Source organism: Gavia stellata, chromosome 17 (genome assembly GCF_030936135.1).
Source record: "Gavia stellata isolate bGavSte3 chromosome 17, bGavSte3.hap2, whole genome shotgun sequence".
Taxonomy (NCBI): domain Eukaryota; kingdom Metazoa; phylum Chordata; class Aves; order Gaviiformes; family Gaviidae; genus Gavia; species Gavia stellata.
Window position 1 is genome coordinate 17281898 of NC_082610.1, and position 22141 is coordinate 17304038.

At 38.3% G+C, this 22141-nt stretch overlaps 1 protein-coding gene across 2 annotated transcripts in view; it reads left to right on the top strand.

The window, feature by feature from the left end:
* Positions 1 to 179: 179 nt before the first annotated feature.
* CARS1 (cysteinyl-tRNA synthetase 1) overlaps positions 180 to 22141 on the top strand; it is a 35340-nt gene continuing 13378 nt past the window's right edge. The window contains exons 1-16 of one of the 2 annotated variants that reach the window (XM_059825708.1): positions 180 to 212; positions 6197 to 6442; positions 9319 to 9410; positions 10241 to 10329; positions 10641 to 10737; positions 11198 to 11296; positions 12300 to 12449; positions 13672 to 13812; positions 14547 to 14635; positions 15790 to 15911; positions 17779 to 17891; positions 18429 to 18557; positions 18774 to 18903; positions 19227 to 19330; positions 20331 to 20428; positions 21894 to 22083. In XM_059825708.1, the coding sequence (XP_059681691.1) occupies positions 188 to 212; positions 6197 to 6442; positions 9319 to 9410; positions 10241 to 10329; positions 10641 to 10737; positions 11198 to 11296; positions 12300 to 12449; positions 13672 to 13812; positions 14547 to 14635; positions 15790 to 15911; positions 17779 to 17891; positions 18429 to 18557; positions 18774 to 18903; positions 19227 to 19330; positions 20331 to 20428; positions 21894 to 22083 (1914 nt within the window). In that variant the 5' untranslated portion in view covers positions 180 to 187. The remainder of the gene's footprint in view (positions 213 to 6196; positions 6443 to 9318; positions 9411 to 10240; positions 10330 to 10640; positions 10738 to 11197; positions 11297 to 12299; positions 12450 to 13671; positions 13813 to 14546; positions 14636 to 15789; positions 15912 to 17778; positions 17892 to 18428; positions 18558 to 18773; positions 18904 to 19226; positions 19331 to 20330; positions 20429 to 21893; positions 22084 to 22141) is intronic. The other variant, XM_059825709.1, reaches the window with a different exon arrangement.

Below are 22141 nucleotides of genomic sequence, written 5' to 3' on the forward strand. Positions count from 1 at the left end.
GGAAAGCGCTGTGGGCGGGAAAGCGCTGTGGGCGCGGGGGGGGGGGGGGCAGTGCTTCCCCCGTTGCCGTGGTGACGCCGGGCGCCCGTCGGAAGTAGCGTAGAGGCGGGCGGAGCGGGGCGGGGCCACGCGACGCTTCCGGGCACGCTGTTGCATCAGCTCGCGAGCGAGGGGAGGAGGCAGCAGGATGGCAGCGGCCGCCGCCGAGCAGGGTAGGTCGGCGACCGGCGCTGCGGAGGCCCGACGAGGCTAGGCGGGGGGTCCTGGGGGGTTGTCACGGCTCGGCGGGGGTTGGTGTCACGGCACTGCCGCTGTCACGGTGTCAGGTGGGCGCCGTGACGTCAGGCGGAGGGGGGCCGCCGACTTACCGCCCTGTCAGGGCGGCTGAGGCGTCGGGGCGGGAAATGGCGGCTGGGGGGCGTTGAGGCGTCGCCCTGGCGGTCTCCTCAACGCGCCCCAGGGGCCTGCGGCGGCGGGGTCCCCCCAAAGCAGGGGCCTGCGGCGGCGGGGTCCCCCCAACGCACCCCAAAGGGGTGCGTTGGGGGGACCCCGCCGCCGCAGGCCCCTGAGGTGTGAGTCAGGCAGCCATCAACTATCACGACGTGCTTGGGGCCGAGGCAACGTGTGACATGGGCCCCTCGCACCCGCTGTCAGGTCGGTGTCCCTGGGGAAGTCACCTGTGTCCCTCGGTGGTGGGTGACACGTAAGCGGCTCCTGATGCCACTTCGGGATATAAGGAGCGAGGAGTTCAAAGTGTAGCTTGTGCCTGGATCTGTACGCGTATGGAGCAGTGGGAAACGTGGATCTATAGGTGCCGGTTACACCTCTCACACTGGTGCCTATGGATCAGAGGACCTCCGGTGCCTTGCAAGACCATGGGAGGCAATCCCACGTCGTGCCTCACCTGTAATGTAAAGGTTAATGATGACACACGGTGATTTGTGGAAAAAACTTGGAGCTTCTCAGTACTGAAGTTTGGACTCAGCTGTTCTCCAGCTTGATGGGTTCGAAGAGAAGTTAGGTGGCTGCCAGACCGCTCAGTCAGTTGTGTGCTTATCACTGCATCGTCTGCTGTCTTTCACCTGCCTCTGTCTCCCCTACTGTCTTTCCCAGTCATCTGTGTTCTCCCTTGAACTCATGTCTGAACTTTTTGACTTTTCCGGACTTTTTTTTGTGGTCATGTTTTAATGATGGGTTATACTATGCTCTTCCATATGGAAGGAGGGCCAGGGTAGTCCTGTAATTTTTGGCACTACTGTAGCAAATGGAAACTTGGAATACCAGTCATACAAGTATGAAATACCATTATGGTATGTAAGGGGTTGGAAATTTCTGTCATTCCAGTTAAGGATCTGTAGATTCAAAGATTTGCCCCTTTTTCTGCGTTACGGAAAGTTACTTTCCTCTTTGCGTATCACAAGTAACATTCCTATGTAAGGGAGTCCAGAAACATTTATTCTTGTCAAGGGAGTGGCTTTTTCAGATGTGTTTTCAGTATCTTAGTTAAGGTGGGGCAGGGGGAAACCCCACCAAAGACTCAGTTCAGGAGCACTTAAAGTTTATTAATGGACAAACAGTATTTGCTTTTTACTTAATTTGTGATTGTTACATTTAGTTTCAGTTCAGGAAAAGTGGAAGTGGAACTCGCAGGGCTAAAGTGAACAGGACTGACAACCTCTTCCTTGGTGGGATACTCCCATCTTAAAACTCCCTGCTCTGCTAAAAGCTTATTGATCCTCGCGTGTGAGTCTTGAAAAGTCCTTTGTCTCTTTGTCTCTCTGTGTGTATGCTGTGTCTTGCATAGATGAGATAGCTGCATTGGTTCAGTTCTTCTGAAATTTTTATGGAACAGGATAATTTGCCTCGGCTGAGCAGATAGTTGGACTTCTTTCCAAAGCTACCAGAGTGGCCAGCTGGAATGATAAATGGCCAATTTGGAGCCATATTAATAATGAGGCATGTTACACTTATCTTTTATGAGTTGTTTTAAATCTGTGAAAGCCAAGTTGGAAGAGAAATGACATTCTAAAATATTCAGAAATGTCTAAGATTTCTTCTCCGAGAATGCCTCTGCAGAAATCCCAGAACATTTCAGTTGTCATCTAATCATGACTGACAAGGTTAGCAGGTTCAGGGAAGCCCAGGAAACCTAATTTTTCCCTGAAGCAAAGTAACTCCCTGGGTTTGTGTCAGCTAGCTTACTGCCTACTTTATGGCTTTTCTGTATTTACTTTGCTGTCAACACCTTCAAAGAACAGAGGTTTTAATTTTCAAGTTAATAAAAGTGAAAAATTTCCATCAAATTTGGTATTGTGTGGGTTACACATCTTGATCAAACTTCAAAAGGTATGTTATGTGCAAATAAAATGTACAAGCGATCTTATGCCTTTGAGTCTGTGTGTTGCTGCAGTCTTGCAGACAAATTCCCAGTGTCCTTTAGTAGTGTCCGAAGCACTCCATGCATGGAAAGAAGAATGTGTGACAATGCCATTGCCCAAAGAGATCGTACACCGGCAATTATTATATGAGAACTGTATTAATATCTGCAGTGGAATATTTTTGAAACAACTTTTTAATGCGGGGGAAGCGTTACATTATTAACGTTCATTCTTACGATTTTTCAGGGTTATTTTGCAACCTCTCCAATACTCGTGCTCAGTGCTTTTTTTCTGAACGGAGTTGCTCTTGAGTGATATGATTAGATGTCTACGGATCATTCCATTCACATGACTTAACATTCAGTGTTATGCAATAGCTCTGTAATACTGCGTTTCTGTTGTAAAGAAGACACTTTCTAATGCAACTGAGTAGTAGCAACTGTAATTCTTGTTTTGGGAGGGGAAAAAAATTGCAGTCAGAGAGAAGTGCTGTTTCTTAGCCTGGTTTCCTAAAGCAACAGGGTTAAAGCAGCTCAGACCTATATGTGTCCACTGACCCTTCTTCCCCAATAGTTTTTGAATCCATTGATTGGTGTTAATTACATTTGACAGTGGGCTACCTCTTGCACACAGTTGGCAGACTGAGCAAAGATGGGTTGGAGCTGTATGAGAGAATGGGGATACTGAAGTGTGTGGGGAGAGGGGGTGAAGCAGTCAGGAGGTGCTAGGAAATATTTCAGTGGGAATGTGTGATGAAATAAAGGCATTGTGAGACACTGACTGGGGTGGGAACTGAGGGTGCAGGATGTAAATCACAGAAAAACAAGATTCAGTAGATTTGCTGCTCTTGTTTTTAGTAGCGATGTAAATGAAATTGGAACAGACTTTTATGTAAAGATAGTTTTCACTGATTTCTTTTGCTTGAAAAGAAATGGTCCTCTGGTATACTGCCTTCCAAAAGACAGTGTTATCATATTCATTCTTTCTTCCCAGGAAAGCAGCCTGTGCTTCAGGAGAAGAGCTTTTGTTTTGTTAGTTCAGTCCAGTTTGGAGCCACTCACAAGAATGCCAGAAGTGGGAATGATACTGTCCCGTATGTACTGAAATAGGATGCTCAGAGGTGTTTCAGAATTGCACTGATCACTCAGCACTCTCTCAAACACAGCAAATTTGCTTGTGTCTCTGCATCTGACTGCAGCAGAGAGTAGAACACACCTGTGCTAGCTTAAAGCTAGCTGTCATGGTTTGAAAAGTAGCCATCAGTCTAGAAAAGGAAGTTTGGAGCTCAGCATAGCCTGTGAAACCAATGTGGGAAACTCGTACTGGTACAGTGAGCCTGATGGGAGCTGGAGACTGCTGTGGCTGAGCTGCTGCTGCGCCCCGAGAAACACAGTCCATAGCTGCTCAGGTGTGTTCATGCTGTACTGCACTCGCTGTGGTGTGCAGTCATGGACCTGAGTTTGGGCTGAATTTGAGTCAGTGATCAGTCTCAACATAAACACATCCTCCTGTTAGGTCCCCTGGGCTAACTGGTTTCTTTGATGTGTTACACTTTCAAGTCTGCTGTTGTTCTTGCAACTAGACATAACGTCAAACTTTATAATTTCGAGTATTAATGTGTGTGCCAAGATTGTTCAAAGTAATTTTGGCTGTTCTGCCTATCAGGGCTGACCTGGTACCGACATTCACAGGCAGTATTTGCCATCTCTGCTCAGCAAAATTAGCTTGTACGAGTTCTGTCATCTTTGTTGTATTTGTGTGTAAGTTTGTGCAACTTCCCTTTTAGATTGGTTTACAGATGTGGTTGGAAAGCACTTATATTGTTACAGATACACTGAGTTGCTTCCCATTAGCAGCCTGGTGTGTGAATAATGGTCATAATAACTCTAATAATACTTTGCAAATTGAGTGTTGCTTTCCTTGCAATAGATCTTTAAAGATCTTTTCTTTGAGATATTCTACGCAGATCATTCCTGTAATACTTTCTTTTTTTTGGTTTTTTTTTGCTTTCTCCCTCATATGATTCATGGATACAAAATTCACATTCAAGGAAGACATGTCTTAGGTTTCCATAGTTAATGAACATAACTATTTCAAACTATTGCATGTGTATAAACATGTGAAGTTCTATGATGATAAACATCAGTAAATATTTAGGAGCCTGAAAAGTTTATAGTAAAATTAACTATGTGAGCTGAAGCTGAATCCCATTCAGCTGGGTAAGGCAAGCCAGTAAGGTCTAGTTATGAACCATTATTTACTTGTTATTCCTTATTTATACTGAACAATTACATAGATAGCCCTTGAGAAGGAGTGAAAATTTACATGAATCTGACTCTGCTATTTTGTATGGATTTTAAATATCTTTTGTTACCTTTGATGGGGTTTTTTGTTGTTTTTTTTTTAACCACTGATCTTTTTTATTAGTTCTGCTGGTGTGGCACTATATCTCACTTATACTCGGAAGAGTCAAACACAAACATACTTGGTATCTAGCTGCCATTTTCCTGTCATCCTGAGTTCCTGTGGAATATTTTAATAATTGATTTCCACATCTGAAGTGAGCTGCTCATAGGGTCTTAACTGATGATATTTGGAAAAACTTTTCAGTTCTGCAGTTCTTCACATCCTCTCCTAGCCATCGCTTCCCCATCTCCTTTCATCCTTCCCTTTCCGACAGCATTGGTCTATGAGCACCTCCAACGCTTTGGGAACTACCCGTGCAGAAGATGTTTGTACTAGTGTGAGAAGCAACCCTTGTGGCAGTGGTCTCTCTCGGGGTTTGGGAGCTGGGTCAGGTGTTCTCATACTTCCTCTCTCACTTTATTGCGCTATGACCTTGACTACATTTTAAATTACCTTCTTGGCTGACTACCTAAGCAGGATATCGCCTTAATGTTTATACAGGTACTTTGAACACGAACGGAGTTACAAACGTGGAAATCTTTGCAGGAAAATGTGAATGCTAGGTTTACCTAACATCAGCGCTAGCCCAGATGTTGTAACCTCCACAGTGCTTTGTGCCCGCTGACTTGCACAGGGCTTGCTGTTACTGTGAGCATCCCCACCAAGTCACAGAACCCTTCCGCTGCTTCCTTCTTGTCCATGCGTTTGTAAAGATGAGATATAATTGAACGTGCTTTGCCTGTATACCAAATAAATAATGGAATTAAAAAATCATGAGGGAAGAGCATGATCTAACATCCTTTCTGTTCATTTGTGTAGATCTTACTAATTTTAAATATTATTCACATGTCTGAGGAGAGAAAGTGGTATAGGAGAAGTATGGAAATATACAGCAACAGCTTAAGGTTTGAGTTGTTAGTGCAAGTAGGAGTAACTGAGCATCATTCTGGGAGCTTGCATGTGGGCACCAGTGCTGCAAAGATTTAAGGATATGCTCAACTTCTGTAGATGTATTCACAGCCTATCCACAGTGTATAAAATGAATCATATTAAATATTTGCAATATGAGTGTTTTAGCAGCATGGAAAAGAGTGGCTGATTAGGTTTGCTATGTGTGAAGAATTTTCTCCAATTTCAGGTAGATTATATTTCTTCATGCAAAGGACTTGTGCTTTTGTCCTTATTACTCTTTGTAAAGATGTCACCAAAAAACTTGTCACAGCATGAACATAATCCTATTCATAGGAAATATATAGTTATTCAGTAGCTTGTATTAAGTATATTTTTCTCAAATTTCTTGTCAGTTGCCAGAGCTAATTTAGAGGGGGAGATGTATTAGTATAAGGATATATTTTGGTCATGGGATCTCCTTCTTTTAATGCTGACCAAATGTCCTGTGCCTCTCTTTACAGCTTCCAGCTACAGTTTTATTCTGAGCATTAGTGAAGAGGAAGCCAGGGTGAAGGCTTTGAACGAGTACCTGAGCACTCGTAGTTATATCCAGGGGTTCACATTTTCACATGCAGATGTGGAGGTATTCAGAAAGTTTTCGGGGCCACCTGTTGACCAGTATATCCATGTTGTCCGGTGGTACAGACACATAGAAGCAATCTATGATGGCAGCAGTGAAAAAAATGAGCCTTGTAAACTTCAAACAAGTGAGTAATATGAAACTGGTGGGCAGGTTATAGACTAGCTGACATTGTATTGGTTTTTATTGCTGAGAATTCCTAGAAGTTTGCTTTTGTACTCTCTTGCACGCTTTGAAATTTACCATATCAACTTGTATTCAAGGTCATGAAATTCTTGCATACAGTTACTGCGTAATTGATAGATCCTGACCTATTTGAATGTTAAAGCTCTGTTTCCACATTTCTTTGATTTTAAAATTCCTCAGTGTACAGAACTTGATTATGTGTATTTTCTTTAAAAAGCTAGCCACTGGATTGTAAAAGAATATGTGGGTTTTGGCTTGTTCCCTAAAATATCAGGATTTGCTCAGTCTACTTCCCCGCAAGGGTAACTAAATAGTTGTTGTATAATACACAAATTCATAATGAAGTAAACTAAATACTGCCTGTTATGATTGTTATTAACACTGAATTTCAAAAAGAATGTTTGGGGTTGTTTTTTAACCCTGGTGATTTAGGCATTGCTGACGATTTGAGGAAATACTAACTGGTTAATCTAGGTCATTGTGTAAGCATGGGTGCTGGCATTTTTGGGAGCTGCATCACTCTCCTGAGTTGTTTTCCAATGAGCTAGTCTAATTTAATTGCTTTATAGTGACATCCTTGCTCAGGGAGTCATGAAGTAATTAATAATAATAACACAGAGCTGTTGTATAGTGCTTGCAATAACTACAAATGAATGCATAATGTCTGTCATTTTTGCTGATGGTTGTTGACTAATATTACTCCAATGCCATCTTCGCACAACCTCTCATCATATGTGTTCTCAATTCCTAGCAGACCAGCAGTTAAAATCAGACTGCTGCCAGTAGATTCTCTGTATATGTGTGTGCCTGCATGCGTTTGTGCTGGTTATTGATTTACTTTCAGCAGTGAAGGGATCTCAGCTGTACCGCTGGCTCTGATAGCAGGTTTAATGCCACTAACTACAATTTGTCTGCAGACTTTCGTGTATCAGGGTGGAGCAATGAGAGGAAAGGTTTCTGTTTTCCTGTCCATGAAATCTTTAATGTTAAGTCTCTCTTTCTGAAGGGTTATGTCTTATTATCGTAATGATCTGTCCATATGTATCAGAAGTCCTGAAATGGTGTTCTGCAGTGTTCACTATGAAAATGACATGTGAATCTGCCATGCTTCTGAGACCTTGGATATTTTATTGATGTTTTTTTGGGTGTGTCAGAGAGCTCCAGGGGTGGATTAGAGCAAATGAACTTCAGTTCAACCGGGGGGAAGACTATAGCTGGCAGAGACATATTTGAACAGACTAAACAGTATGCCTTTTACTTTGCCCTTGGTGTCCACGTAGTGGATATAACGTGACGCCTAACTCATAAGCTGAGAACTTTAGGGTGCAGTATCTGGGTTTTTTCTTCTGTTTAGTGTGGTTGTAAGTAAAGAAAGCTTTACAGATTTATCTTTTATTAGACTAACCCACATAGGTTTCCTTCCCTGAGGGAGACGTTAGCCGCAATTAAGCATGCCGGCGTAATCTTTGTAAATCAAAGAGTAAACAAATCCATACCTCGGTATATGGTCTGTGTTACGGATAGACTGCTCTTGAACTTCAGGTATTCTGTTAAGGAGTACCTCATACAATGAAATGTTTAGAATAAACGTGTATTTCCATGGATACATAACATGGAGATTAAATGGAGTCCATTTGTGAGACAGAGTACTACAGTTAATATCTTTTTTTCTTATTTAGGCAGTTATTCAAAAAAGGAAGATGAGGAAGAGATTAAATTTTTTATACCATGAATGTTTACATTACTTGAAGGTTTTCAGCCAAAATATTCATACAAAGATGTCAGGGAAACAGAGCTAATGAAGAGCACCCTGAGACACAGGATCAGAAAGGCAATTTTGTTGTCAAAACAAATAGTTTGTATATTTTAATTGGAGTTAAAATGCATACCATGAGAATTCCTGAAGACAGTGCTGTGTGTATTAAGCTGGCAACCTTGCTGTATTTTTGAATTTCCTGGTTTGCTTTCATTCCTAGTTAATGGGATAATTAGTTTAACATCATTACAGCTGTAAGCAGCCCTGTGCATAGCAAACTGCAGCTCTTCAACAGATGACATACTCATACTTTTGTTTGAAAAAACCATGAGTCTAACAACTATGGTGCTTCTTAAAAATTTAAAAGAAAACAAATGCAAGAATATTGTCACTAATATTACCCTGGGTTTTGTCTACTCTCTTTAATGGCAAAATTTAGCCTCTTGCTGAATTGGAGCATATTTATGGTAAATGAGCGTGTTCAAAAATGCCTTGTGTACATAGCAACAATGTATGATAAAAAGCTGAGGTTCTTTCTAAACCTTTCTGTCTCCCTTCCCTCTCACCCTGAGTACACATATTCTGTCAATATTAGCTCTGGAGACTAACCCTGGTCTCTGGAGATTTTTTGCAAATTCTGTATGAGGTCTGTGATACGCCGTCACGGTAAAATCAGTGGCGTTGCAGAAAGCCCAGGACTGCCGTAACACTTTATTAATAATTCATTAAATTTCAAAGCTCTTGTTAATCCTTTAACTGAATTGCATGCTCTTACTTTTATACCCTCTTCCTTCCTGTTACTTGGATCAAAAGTTAATAGGAATGGCAAGTCAGGGAGTAGAAAATAAACTAGATTGAAATAATTTACTTTGGGTTTAGTGGCTTTGTAGGAAACTCTAACAAAAGTAGTTGGATTACTAGGATTGGAGCTGCTTTGTCTAATTACATATTTTTTTTTCTTTTGAAATAACTTAGTGATGTGATAAGGAGAAAATATTATACTGCAAATCTGTTTGTGGAAAGTGTCTTTTCAGTTCTCTTTATACTGTTTTTTCCCCTAGGTAAAGGCAAGCGTGTGCAGCCCCCCTGGTCTCCCCCTGAAGGGACAAAACATTCTAGGCTCTGCCTCTACAACAGCCTGACTCGCAATAAGGTGAGTAAATGAAAGAAAAGTGGAGATTTTGATAGAAACACAAATAGAGGAGTCATCAAATGTTTGTTTCTTAAGTGTACACCCTATCAGTAGACAGGTTTCTGGGTGGTATTTTGTGGAATGTTAACAAGCACGTGCCAGAGATGCTGTGTCAGTCAAGTGTGTTCGCTGTGCAAGTGTTATAATATACACCATAAATATACATATACTAGAAGTGTGTGTATGTGTGTATTGCATAATATATAGTTCCCAATTGCCAGTTATCATCATGCAAAATAGCCAGAGGTTCTACTGTAATACACATAAGTATAGGCAATGTGAACAGAATAAAATCACAGTTTCTTTCTTTAGACTTTGTCTGTGCAAAAAAAAAAAAGATTCACCAATTGTATTATTGTAATATAAACTGGTAAAACTTCTTGTGGTCATGTTTGAAGGTCCTTTGGGAAAGAGAGGAAATATTGAGAATACTAATGTTATATGGGATGTAATATCAAAGTGTGTGTGAAATTATTATACTCTGTAAAAATTTTCAGTGCAAAAGAAAGCCTGATCTTCCCTTTTACAAATAATGCCCTGCCTAGTCCAAATCTTTGTAATCTGATATCTTGATTGATGAAAGTGCAGGTAACATAAGCAGCCACACCCTGTTATCTCTTTTACGTGATAAAGCCAGTGGTGATCTTATGGTAAAACTGGGAGTGGAACAACTATTCCTTTTTCATAATTATAATCCATATTTTCACGTTCTAATCTCCAAATGTGGTGTTACTGGCCTGAGATCATGTCTTCAATTTCTTCTGGTCACTGTACTTTCCCTTTCAATTAAGGAAATATTTCAGCCTCAGAATGGAAAAAAGGTCTTGTGGTACTGCTGTGGTCCAACAGTTTATGACGCTTCTCACATGGGACATGCCAGGTACTGCAGTTCCTTATTTTCATATAGGTAGTAACAGTGTCTATTGGAAGCAAAAGATTACTAGAAAAAGGTACTTTATTTAGATGAGCGTATTACTAGAAAATAGTCTCATTAGACTCAACACTTGAGATTTAAGAGTAAAAGCATGTTATAATATTATGTCATTGTGTGATTAAAAATTTACTGGTAGATGAGGGAAAATTAAAACTGCTGTGAAATTATTGACTGTGAGATTAAAGTAGTTTGTGCATAGAATAGAAACAGACTTGAGACGTTCACTAAAAACACCCCTATATCTTCTATGGTTTTAGGTCATACATCTCATTTGATATCCTGAGAAGAATCTTGAGGGATTATTTTAAATACGACATTTTCTATTGCATGAATATTACAGATATTGATGATAAGGTAAGGTCTTTTTAAATTGCAATCTAAAATACTGTACTTTGAGCATGGAAGTCAGAGAGTCATATGTAATTGCCATTTGATAAGCCAAGATAAATCTTACATTTATTAACTTAAACTTACATTTTTTACACAAAGTCATTAGTCTTTCTCAGTTTTGTAGCATTTCTATGGCAGCAAAGCCCATATTCTTGTATATGAATCTGTGTTGTCATAAATAAGGAAGACTAAGCATTTTACAAAGATAACTTATTTTATTTGCCTGTTGAGATACTTAATGAACTCTGTTGAGTAGCTGTTTAACTATGTATGGTGTCTCTAATTTGTATTACTGCATGTAATTTTTGTAGCTTGTTAAATTTATAGGGATTCTGAAATGCCTTTGGTATGTGCTAGATTTTATTTGCGCTTTGTATAACTATATGTTGCTTCACAAAAATATTTTCATGTTTCTGCTTTGTAGATCATCAAGAGAGCAAGACAAAATTACCTTTTTGAACGGTATAGAGAGAATAAATCAGCACCAGATCAGCTACTTGAAGATGTTAAAACTGCCTCAGAGGTGGGCGTGGTATTTAGTCCCTGCTAGTGTCTTAGGTTCTTACTCAATAATGCAGCAAAGCATCTAAAAAATGCTTCTGACTTTGCTACCTCCTTAAACTTTCTGCTTGTTTCAGTTATTCTATTGAACTGGTACCACACAAATTAGAAATGTTACTGGAACTGCACATCACTTTGATTTTCCATTGTTTTAGAATTGACAAGAACTATCCGTGTAAAAGACATGCCTGATGTTTGTGTCCATAGAACTTGTTTGTGAGTGCATGTATATTGTTGTTGGGGTATTGGGGAAAAAGCTCAAAAAGCATTTGGATGTTTGTGTGTTAGAATTCAAACTTTAAAAATAACCCTTTAAAATAGTTTTTAAATGGTAGTATGTCCATAATCTTTTAAAGCTTGTGAGATTTCTCTTTTGTACCATTGATGGCCTTGGAAAGTGCAAAAAGTCTCCAAAGCTTTAGGGTTTTAATAAATTGTGTGTGTTGGACTGAAGGTGGGGAAAGGTGATTCTCTGGTCATTTTTGGAACTACAGATCACAAGGAGATTATCAGTCTAATGAATTGAATACAGGCCTGGGAATAGGAGGCCTGGAAATTTTGCCCAACTATCATTGCCTGACACACTCTCTAAGCATAGCATTTAATCTCCCTATGTTTCACATTACAGCTTCTCCTTTTCAAATTTGTGATAATCAACTGTGTAATTAAGGTGATCAACTGCATAGAAAATGAAAATTACTAAACAACAGAAATGATGATGTTTAGTAATTTATGAAGTCTTTCTGAAAAACTGAATTTGGATGTGAACTAAATTCTTTTGACTTCACCTTTAATTCTGATGAGGAGTATGTTTCAGTAGTTTGATATCAAAGCTTTTTATGTGGCATAATGTATAATAATACATTCATCACTGGCAAGGTACTATGTGGCTAAGATAGTATATTGTGTATGGAAGATAGTGCTACTGTACTGCAAGTTGCTTTCTAATTTTTTTTTAATTGTAGCTCTTTTCAGTTAAATTAAATGAGACAACAGATCCAGATAAAAAGCAAATGTTGGAAAGAATTCAAAATGCAGTGAAGTCTGCTTTTGACCCTCTACAAGAAGCTGTGCAAGCAAAACTCCCTGCAGAAGAGATCAACAGATGTCATGAGGTTAGTTTGAGCTTGTTTTTAAATTATATTTGGCTTATAATTGTTAGGGGGTTTAAAAATAATACTTAGCTTGTAGTAATTCCCTGAAACATTATGGAAATTTTTGTTCCTAAAAAGAGGAATGGTGGGCCTGAGGACTTTTTAGTACTTTGCATTCAATACAGAAAATTTGATCCGTGAATTCAACTATATAATTTTTGGATGCAGTTTTTATCTATGACTTTTTTTTTTTCCCCTCCCACTGTGATAATTACTCACTTATTTTTACCTTTCCAGCGGGGATTTTTCTCTTGCATATATTTAGACTTTCGCTTTGACTTTTTTGTCTTTATGAATTAGTTTCAGTATAAGTTACTGAACATGCATTTATACCATTCCAGTACTGGTGGCAGTTTTCTACACAAGTGTTTCTGTCTCTGATCAGAGGAGAAAATACATCCCAAAAATTATGCTCAGGATAATTTTTATCCAAAGACCATTACATTTAGTGACAATAATCCTGTTGACTTTATTGGGCTTTGGTACTGTCCCACTAACCAAGTCAGTCAATATAATTACTGTCTTCCACTTTCATCTTTTCTTGCTTTCAGATTATTTGTGATAATCACTGTAGGAAGCATAAGGTATGTGCTCCCTTCTTGAGGAGACACTCTCTCTAAATTATCTTTTAAAAAAAGGTCCGACTATTCTAATAGCAAGTACCTTTATAGAAGTGTATACTGACCTAACAGTATTTTCAAAACAACTAAAATCTAAGCAATCGCACCTTCTGGGCTATATCCTATTGTAAAAAAAAAAGTAATTTTTTAATATAAGACTGAAACGTATCCTTGCTGATGTTCAAATTAGGCTTTCAAACACTTTTTAGCAATGTGCATAGTAAGGCTTCTGTTAGGATTATCCAGTAGTAATGGGGGGAACAGATGATGTGGTATAACTGCAGGTCCCATCCGGTGTTTACAGCGTAAATTCCATGTGCCTATTTAAGTGATTGATATCAAAACAGATATCACTTACCAGTTTCTCTTCCTTCCTCTGTTTGTTTCATCCGTATTTATGAAGGGCAATATGATAAAAACCTGGTAGAAGCACAGATTACTCGGTATTCATAGCCAAGTGTCTTTTTCCTTAAGCAGACCTCTCTGTTCAGGGTAAGATCTTTCTGCAGAGTTTAAACAGGGCAAGTCTTTGATCAGTTGCACTTATGATTATTGTTTTATAGATACTGTTGGAAGAAGCCAAAGATTTGCTGTCTGACTGGTTGGACACAAAATTTGGCAGCCAGGTGACTGACAATTCCATATTCTCAAAGCTCCCCAAATTCTGGGAAGGGGAATTTCATAAAGATATGGAAGCACTCAATGTAAGTAAACAAATTGTTTTCTGTTCTAAAAGTGTATGTGCCATGCCCCATAATACCCAGAATACAATTTAGCTCCTTTAATAGCTTTCAAAAACCTCATATTTCAACCTTACTGATAAAGCATTTCCTTTAATGTGAATAGGTAGCTATTAAATTAGCACCTCTTCTGTTTCCATCCCAACAATCTTAAATCCATTGTGCATGTTACCAGAGCCGGTTAACTGGTGATCAAGTCTGATGTGTGCACTCCATCCCTTCCCCTTGGTGTAACATGGGCTGATAATTGTAAACTGATCCAGAAATTTGAGATAGAGTCTGTTAGCTGCCCAAGAGAGCCTGGCCAACCTCAGCATTTAGACTGACTACTTATCAGTCTTCAGCCACTAAGAATTATGTGATGATAACAATCAAGGACAGATTTGTCTGTTACAGGTGAAATGCCATGTCATATGCAATGGTTCAGATCAGTGAAGGTTTATTTATTTACCTGCAGATCAGAGGGACTTATTGCCTGTTCTGTCAGAAGCGCAGTAAGTGGATTAAAGGCTGAGGAAAAAATGGCTACAGCACATTGTTTCAGAGCAGAAAGCTTGAAATAGGAGTCTTCGATTCTACTGTCACTTCCTTTTGAGCCAATTTTTGACCAATGTATAATATATATAGTTAGTGCATATTTGCATATGTATAAATATTTCTAGATATAAAAAATATAAAATTCTACTTTCTATCTATAGGTTTTACCTCCAGATGTTTTAACGCGGGTTAGTGAATATGTGCCAGAAATCGTGGATTTTGTGAAAAAGATTGTGGATAATGGTTATGGGTAAGTTTGATACTGGATGCTTTTGTCATGCGCTTATACTGTATCGGAGCTAGAATGATTGCTTTCAACACTTAACTGTGAACTGTTTTCTATGTTTTCACATGCAATAGTAGTCTTTTCCAGAAGTAGTGTTTCATCAAATAAAGAAACTTCAGGTTCCTTTGCAAAAGACCCATTATTTCTCACCTGATGAATACGTGCTATTCTATACTTCTTATGATGTCTTACGAAGAGAGAAGTTAGATTATTAAATTTATAGGCTGAAATCCTCGTTCATTAAAATAGTCAAAGTCCGATTCACTTGAACTGTATTTGACTCCTGGCCTTCAGCAAGGGGTTTCAAAACTGGATGCCTGAGTAGATGGCTAGAAATCAGTTGTAAATAACATAAGTTAAAAAATAAAAAGTAGTTGTGAACTGGTTTTCTGCCATTGTCTAATATTGGTGAAAATCAAGCTAATACTTTAGAAGTTCCTAAGTATCATGATAGATTCCCGTCTGAAATTTTTGAGTTCTCTTTCTGTTAATAGCCTCAATTTTTCAACATGGATGTATTTTTATTGTGAAAAAAGAAAACCTGTGGCTCAGACTGCCATATTTTTTCTTGCTCATTCTTCCTTTAAAACCTACATTTAAAAAGTTTCTTAAAACAACAAAAAAGGGGGGAACAGTTCAAAACTGTTTGCACTGAATTATCAACTTTCTTGGTGGTCCTGAAACAAACCTCTGTGTCAGAGTTTTTGTTATGGCTGTAGTGGGACAAAATTAGCAAAGTGAAGGAGGACAAAATGGACTGTGAAACAAACACGATATAACATATTATATTATTGCAAAATATTAAAAGGGACCAGAAGTACTGTAGATATTTCTTCTCTTGGGACTGTTACCTGACATCTTGCCTCTTCAGAGTTTAACAAAAGATATTAGCTGTTTTCCCTTTAATCGATTTTATTATGACTTTCAATGATTTGTCTGAAATCTTCAGGGTAAGGCCTTAAAACTTAGGTTCATCTAAGTCATCTTTACAGTACTGAGCAGTGCCATACTGTATGTGGTTTCACTAGAGAACTTTAGTTTAAGACAGTGATTTTTGGGATAAAAACCAGTTAAGTCTTGCTAAAAAGTTAGCTAAATATTGATCTTTAACTTTTCAGGTATGTGTCCAATGGATCTGTGTACTTTGATACTATGAAGTTTGATTCCAGTGAAAAACACTCCTATGCTAAGTTGGTTCCTGAAGCTGTAGGTGATCAAAAAGCACTTCAAGAGGGTGAAGGTAAAAAGGGGAAATAACATTTGCTTAAGTTGTTGAAGAAACTGATGATGTGTTGATCTCTTCAATTGATTTCACTGAAGTTTGGATCAAAGTTACTGTCAGAGTTGCATGGTTTACGTGCTGCACTTCCTTTACCAATAGATTTCTTTTCCAAAGTTTTGTAGCTTGAGCCAGCACTTTCCTGAAAGTTTTTAATTGGAAAATACCACGAAACATTATTCATTCTAGGATGTTTTTGGGTTGTTTTTTTCTTTGTTTGTGGTTTGGTTTTTTGGTCAGAATCATGACTAGCTCAGTCATTTGACTATAGCCCAGTTACTTGGCTGTTCATCTGTTTCAAAGTAGAGGAGCAAAGACTTGAAGCTGGGTCTTCCACATGCCCCATGAAAGCTCTCCACATCAGGCTGTGGTCATTTCATGACAAATATTTGCGTTCCTCTTTCATATCTTTTTACATTGTAAACCTTGTTGCGTTGAACTACGTCCAAATACAGATTTATCTGAGTTGAGCCATAGCAGAGGAGTAGCTTAAAATGCTCAATAAACCAGACTTACTAGTTATCTGCTCCTAAGGTTGCACAGTTTTATTAGCAAATCATCCACAAAGTCTATCAGAAGAATATGAAAAGATTTTTATATAACACTTATAGCAGGTGAAATTAGGGCACTCATACTAGATTTGAAACTAACAATATCTGCGAGTTGCAGCTTAAAATGGATATGATTTTTTTTGTTTCTTCTTAATTCAAACCCTTATAGCTGAAATCTGTGTGAAATAAAAGGTGCTAGCTTAAACCACCATCTTTGTGGTAACATGAATGTATCATTTCCACGACGTAACTAGTCACTTTTGTTGAAATGTTGTGTCCTTTTGCAAATAGGAACAGATGCTGAGTGCTTAATGTAACTAACCCAGAGTATGCATATGTCAAGTTATTGCTTGTCAGCCTAGCTGCTTTGACTCATTTGTGATGATTGTCCTTACCCTGACAGATAATGTCATATTTACTATTACAGGCAGCAGAAATGCTAAGCTTTGAAAGTTGCTATTAATGTAAATAGAAGCATAATACTTTTATATTTAAAGTATCTAATGTTAGATATTCGAAACAATTGAGATTGCAGGTATCTCAACCTATACATCAAAATTAATTGACAAGTTTAACAAGTTTAACCTTGACAATTTGTCTTTAATATGTCTTGGATTCTTATGTGGTAGGTGGTATTGTTAACCACTTTTACTCTTGGACAGTACTGCAGAAATGGTAAATTCCCTGTGTTTTAAAGATGTTACAATGAGCGTACCACCCAAATGATCATAAGGAGCTAACAGCAAATAATGCATAACACATCCGTGATGGTAACAGAACAGTAAACATAGCTATTGAACAACTACCAGCCATTCTGTGCAGCAACTGAGATTAGGGGTGGAAGAAATATCCTATGATCACATTGTGTGTGCAGATTAGGACAATCCTAGTCTTAATTTGGATCCTTCTAACTTTGGAGTGAATTGATTTTGCAGTCTTACTTGTCGATGAGTATAGGGTTTTTTATTTCTATATTTCTTTTTCTCTAACTGCAATACTGGAATTGTGCCTGCAGAGAGAATGTAGATGAATCTCATGTCAAAATGTAGAAAGCAGTGCAGCTGATACTTGTCAGATTTCCTGTCAACCAAACATTAATCAAAACCCCAAAGGATTATCAAGGTTAATTATGAGGAATTTGAGGGCTGAGTGTTTTTATTTTCTCTTTTTTTTAATTTTTTTTTTAAATTCACTTGATTTGGGGTACAGCGAGGCCAAAAATCAATAGTGCTGGTGTTTAAATAAAATGTATATATTTACATCTTCTCTTTTGAAAGGTGATCTGAGCATCTCAGCTGATCGCTTAAGTGAGAAGCATTCTCCAAATGATTTTGCTTTGTGGAAATCCTCCAAGCCAGGAGAGCCCTCATGGGACTCTCCGTGGGGAAAGGTAAGGACGTTATAATCAGGATTTAGCTCTTCTACACCTTATTAAATAGCATGTTACACAAATACTTTGCCTCATCTCATATTAATAATGTATAGATTATGGAGATCTTGTATATTTGTTTGTAGATTCTGTTGCTATGTTCATTTAATATTTTAGAAGTGTATCAATCTGTTGGATACTTGTTAAACAGAAGTCTGCATGCAGGCTCATGATGGCTGTTACTGGTCATTTGTCCTCTATTTATCTACAGGCTTTATCTGCAGTAATTTCTATATCCTATTTTTCCTTGTGATCAAAAATATTAATGTAATTTTTAAAAGAAGAATAAGCAGCATAATGAAGGCATCACAGATGTATATGCTATGTTTGATCTTTAAATCCAACAATACACTTCCATGCAGCTGAGACTGAGAATCTTTTTTTTTTGGTAACACTGTATCTCACTTCCTCAGGTGTGTAACTGCTTAGGGCAGACCAATGAGGGAATGATGCATAGGCAGGAGAGGTAATAGCGAGGTAATGTCTTTTTCTTAACAGGGTCGTCCAGGTTGGCACATTGAATGTTCAGCAATGGCTGGATCCATTCTAGGAGAGTCGATGGATATTCATGGAGGAGGGTTTGATCTCCGATTTCCCCACCATGACAATGAACTGGCACAGTCTGAGGTGAATGAACTGGCCTTCAGTTTCTGCAGTGAAAAAGTAACATGCTTTGGTTTGACTGCAACTTAACACAAATCCATCAATTAATTTTTAAAACTTTATGTGTGTTTTGTATAAGCATAACCTTTTGTTCTCAGGATTTTATTCTTAAATTATCCTACTTCATGGTATATATGTAAACAGTGTTGGGTCTTTGGGGTTTTTTTGGTTTTGCTGCAGGCATACTTTGAAAACGATCACTGGGTTCGGTATTTTCTGCATACTGGCCACTTAACAATTGCTGGCTGTAAAATGTCCAAATCTTTGAAGAATTTCATTACCATAAAAGATGCACTGAAGAAACATACAGGTAAAAATGACTTTGGAGTTTGAATGCTTTTGATGTACTTTGAGTGGTGACTGTGGTAATTTTGTTATTCAGGCACATAATGGAGTTTCCAAAAATGGCTAACTTCACGTGTCTTTCTTCTTCACTAACTTTAGAAAAGCTTCCTTGTTCTTCTGTTCCTTGTTGGTATTATCTGTACAGATAATAGTGTTCTTGCTTTTTTGATAGATGTATGGGTAGTAAGAATATTAAAAATTATGTTCTTAGCCACTGCAGTATTGGAGGCCATAAAAATGCTTTAGATTATGATTATTTTCCTTGTTTATTTTTGAAACTCCTAACAGCACGGCAGTTACGGTTGGCTTTCCTCATGCACTCTTGGAAGGATACACTAGATTATTCAAATAATACCATGGAGTCAGCTATTCAGTATGAGAAGTTTATGAATGTAAGTACGCTTTCCGTTCCTCCTCCAGCTCTCTAAGCTTTGTGTTGTCACATGTGTTTCAAGGAGTAGAACCCAAGGATATATAGGCCATATCCACAGTCTGAGTTTGCCTTCTAAATTCATTAGGTGGGATGTCACAGTATTTGTTTAGCTACCATTGAACATTCAAGTCATGCAAATTCCACAGATAGCTACATCTCTCTGCAGCTGGGTGCTCTCTCCAAGTTTTGACATCTCTGAGCAGCTTGGCACTTACACGCAAGATTAGTTCCTCACTTCAGCTTGCTTATAGGACTCAGTCCAACAGACACTCTCATAACATGTCTACGAGATCAGCCTTTACACAAATATAGCCGAAGGGGAAGAGGGAGTATCATTCCTACCTTGTCTCCTCACCGCTTACATTGAGATTTGCCTCTATGCCTTGTAGGCATACGTGAGGCGTCAGGCATAGTTCCTTTCCTTGCTTAGTTTGGAGCCCTGATTTAAACACACGTTTCCTACAAGGAGGCTGTATGGCATTTTGAGATCATTGATCTTGGTCTCTCCAGCTGAAGCTATTCTGCTTTTTATGTAAAATGTTTGGTTTGGGCCACAGGGTAAGTGAAAATGACTTTTCACCAAGCTGGATGCCCTTGCTATAAAGCCATTTTTATTCTTCAGCTTCCATTGCTAGCAACACACTTAAAAATATGCCATAAGAGCTCCTGCCTAAACTTTTTTAAAATGGTATTGTATTTGAGCAGCTTGGTGTTAGAGTATCATAGTGTATCATGCAGTGGCAGAGCCAAGAGATAGAACTTTATTACAGTCGAACTGTGATTTGCAGTTATGCAAAATGTGTGGGTTTCCTTGTTTTGACAGACATTCAGTAGATCCTGGCTGAAACAGTGTTGAAACCATAAACTTTAGGAGGCTACTTAAGAAATAATGCCTTTTCATAGTAAATATTGGTTGTGTATAATTTAAACTGATTTTTAGCTATATTCTTCTTTTATAGGAGTTCTTTTTAAATGTGAAGGATATTCTTCGAGCTCCCACTGATGTGACAGGCCAGTTTCAGAAATGGGAAAATCAGGAAGCAGAGCTGAACAAAAAGTGAGTGGAGCATTCCTACTTCTTCTCTGTGAATAGCCATTGTGTAGTTACATGTTTTTGTGGTTTTTTCCTTGCAAAATGACTTACTATGTATATAGTGCTATTTATAAGTCTCTAGCATTTCCACTGAGTACCCCAACTCTATACAAGCTAGTGAATTTAACCGTGCAACAGCTTTATGAAGTATAGATGAAATTGTTAATTTCCCTCTTGTTTATGTTAAGTACACTGGCATGCCTCATCGCCCTGTTTGTGAAGGGAAAGAGAACTTTTTTGTTAGAGAGCTGTCATTTTCTTCACTACTTGAAATGCTGTCCTTCTTTCTGAGAAGTGACCAATAATACACAGTGGTTACAACTGGAAAAACAGTATTTTACACATTTCAAAGTGCAGTGAGCAAACTGAGACAAACAGAAGTTAGATGACCTGACTAAAAGCACAAAAGATCAGAGTGCCAATGTTTGAAAATGTGGTACTGAGACAGTGATACCAATATTGCAGTCTTTCACTTTTATAACAAAACTACATTACTGTTTGTAATATGAACAGCTTCCTATATGACTTCTATTATGAGTGAAATTTAAAATAGAAGCATCTTATGTTGCAGTACTAAAATTGTTCCTAGTTCAGTTCACTGTTGTGGACAGAAAGGTTGACTATTGAAGGACCAAGTGCAGATGCTTCTGTTTAGTGATGTCCTCTGAAAATTTCGTCTTCAACTTGAGGTTGGTAGAGATAACCCTCTTGTTAAAAAAGGGGGAAGATAGTAAGTAATAGAGAGGTCAGAGGGAAGGGACAAAGGAGTGGGAGGAACAGAAGATATGCTTCATGGATATTTGGTTTTGTCTCCTTTCTCTACCACTTCTCATACTTTTTACAGAGAAAAGAGAATGTTGTGTGAAACAGTAGTACCCCTTGCATGATGAAATGGTACTTAATATACTATATTACTTATTATGTCTATTCATGAACATTACAAAGGTTTACATGAATTTATTCCTTGTATCTGCTGGTAACAGCTTTATAACACTTCACTTTTTGGTAAATTAACTTCCAAATTTGTGTTTCTTGCTGGAAAGTTACTAAACAGAGTACTTGGCTGGTACATAGGGATAGGAGAGCAATAAAAAAAAAATAATACCAAGCACAAGAAGATACTAAATAAGCATTTATACTGCTTTTAAAAACTGGTATGAAAAGGCCAGTTGCTGAAAAAGTGTTAGATGTAATTTGTTTGGATAGTTGTTGCCAGTTAGATTATCCTGCCTGCCTTTGTCCATAGCAGCAAAACAGCAGCATCATGATAATGCCTTTTTCTCGCTCATCTGTTTTTCCTTCAAATATAAACTGTGACCAAGAAAAGATTGTCTCACTTTTAGGTCCCCTTACTCTTCTAACAGAAGTTCTTCAGAGTAGGTTGCAGATACTTTTGACATCAATAGTAAAAAAATTTTTTTCTTCTTAGTTTTTACGACAAGAAGGCAGCAATTCATGAAGCACTGTGTGACAATATTGACACTCGCTCTGTCTTAGAAGAAATGCGTTCATTAGTCAGTCAGAGTAACTCCTATATTGCTGCAAAGAAATCTTCCAGACAAATGCCAAACAGACTTCTTTTAGAAAACATCAGTTCCTATCTCACTCAAATGCTGAAGGTATGTAATAGCAAGTAGTAACGTTGCTATTGCACTGTGCAATTGTAACTGTTGTATT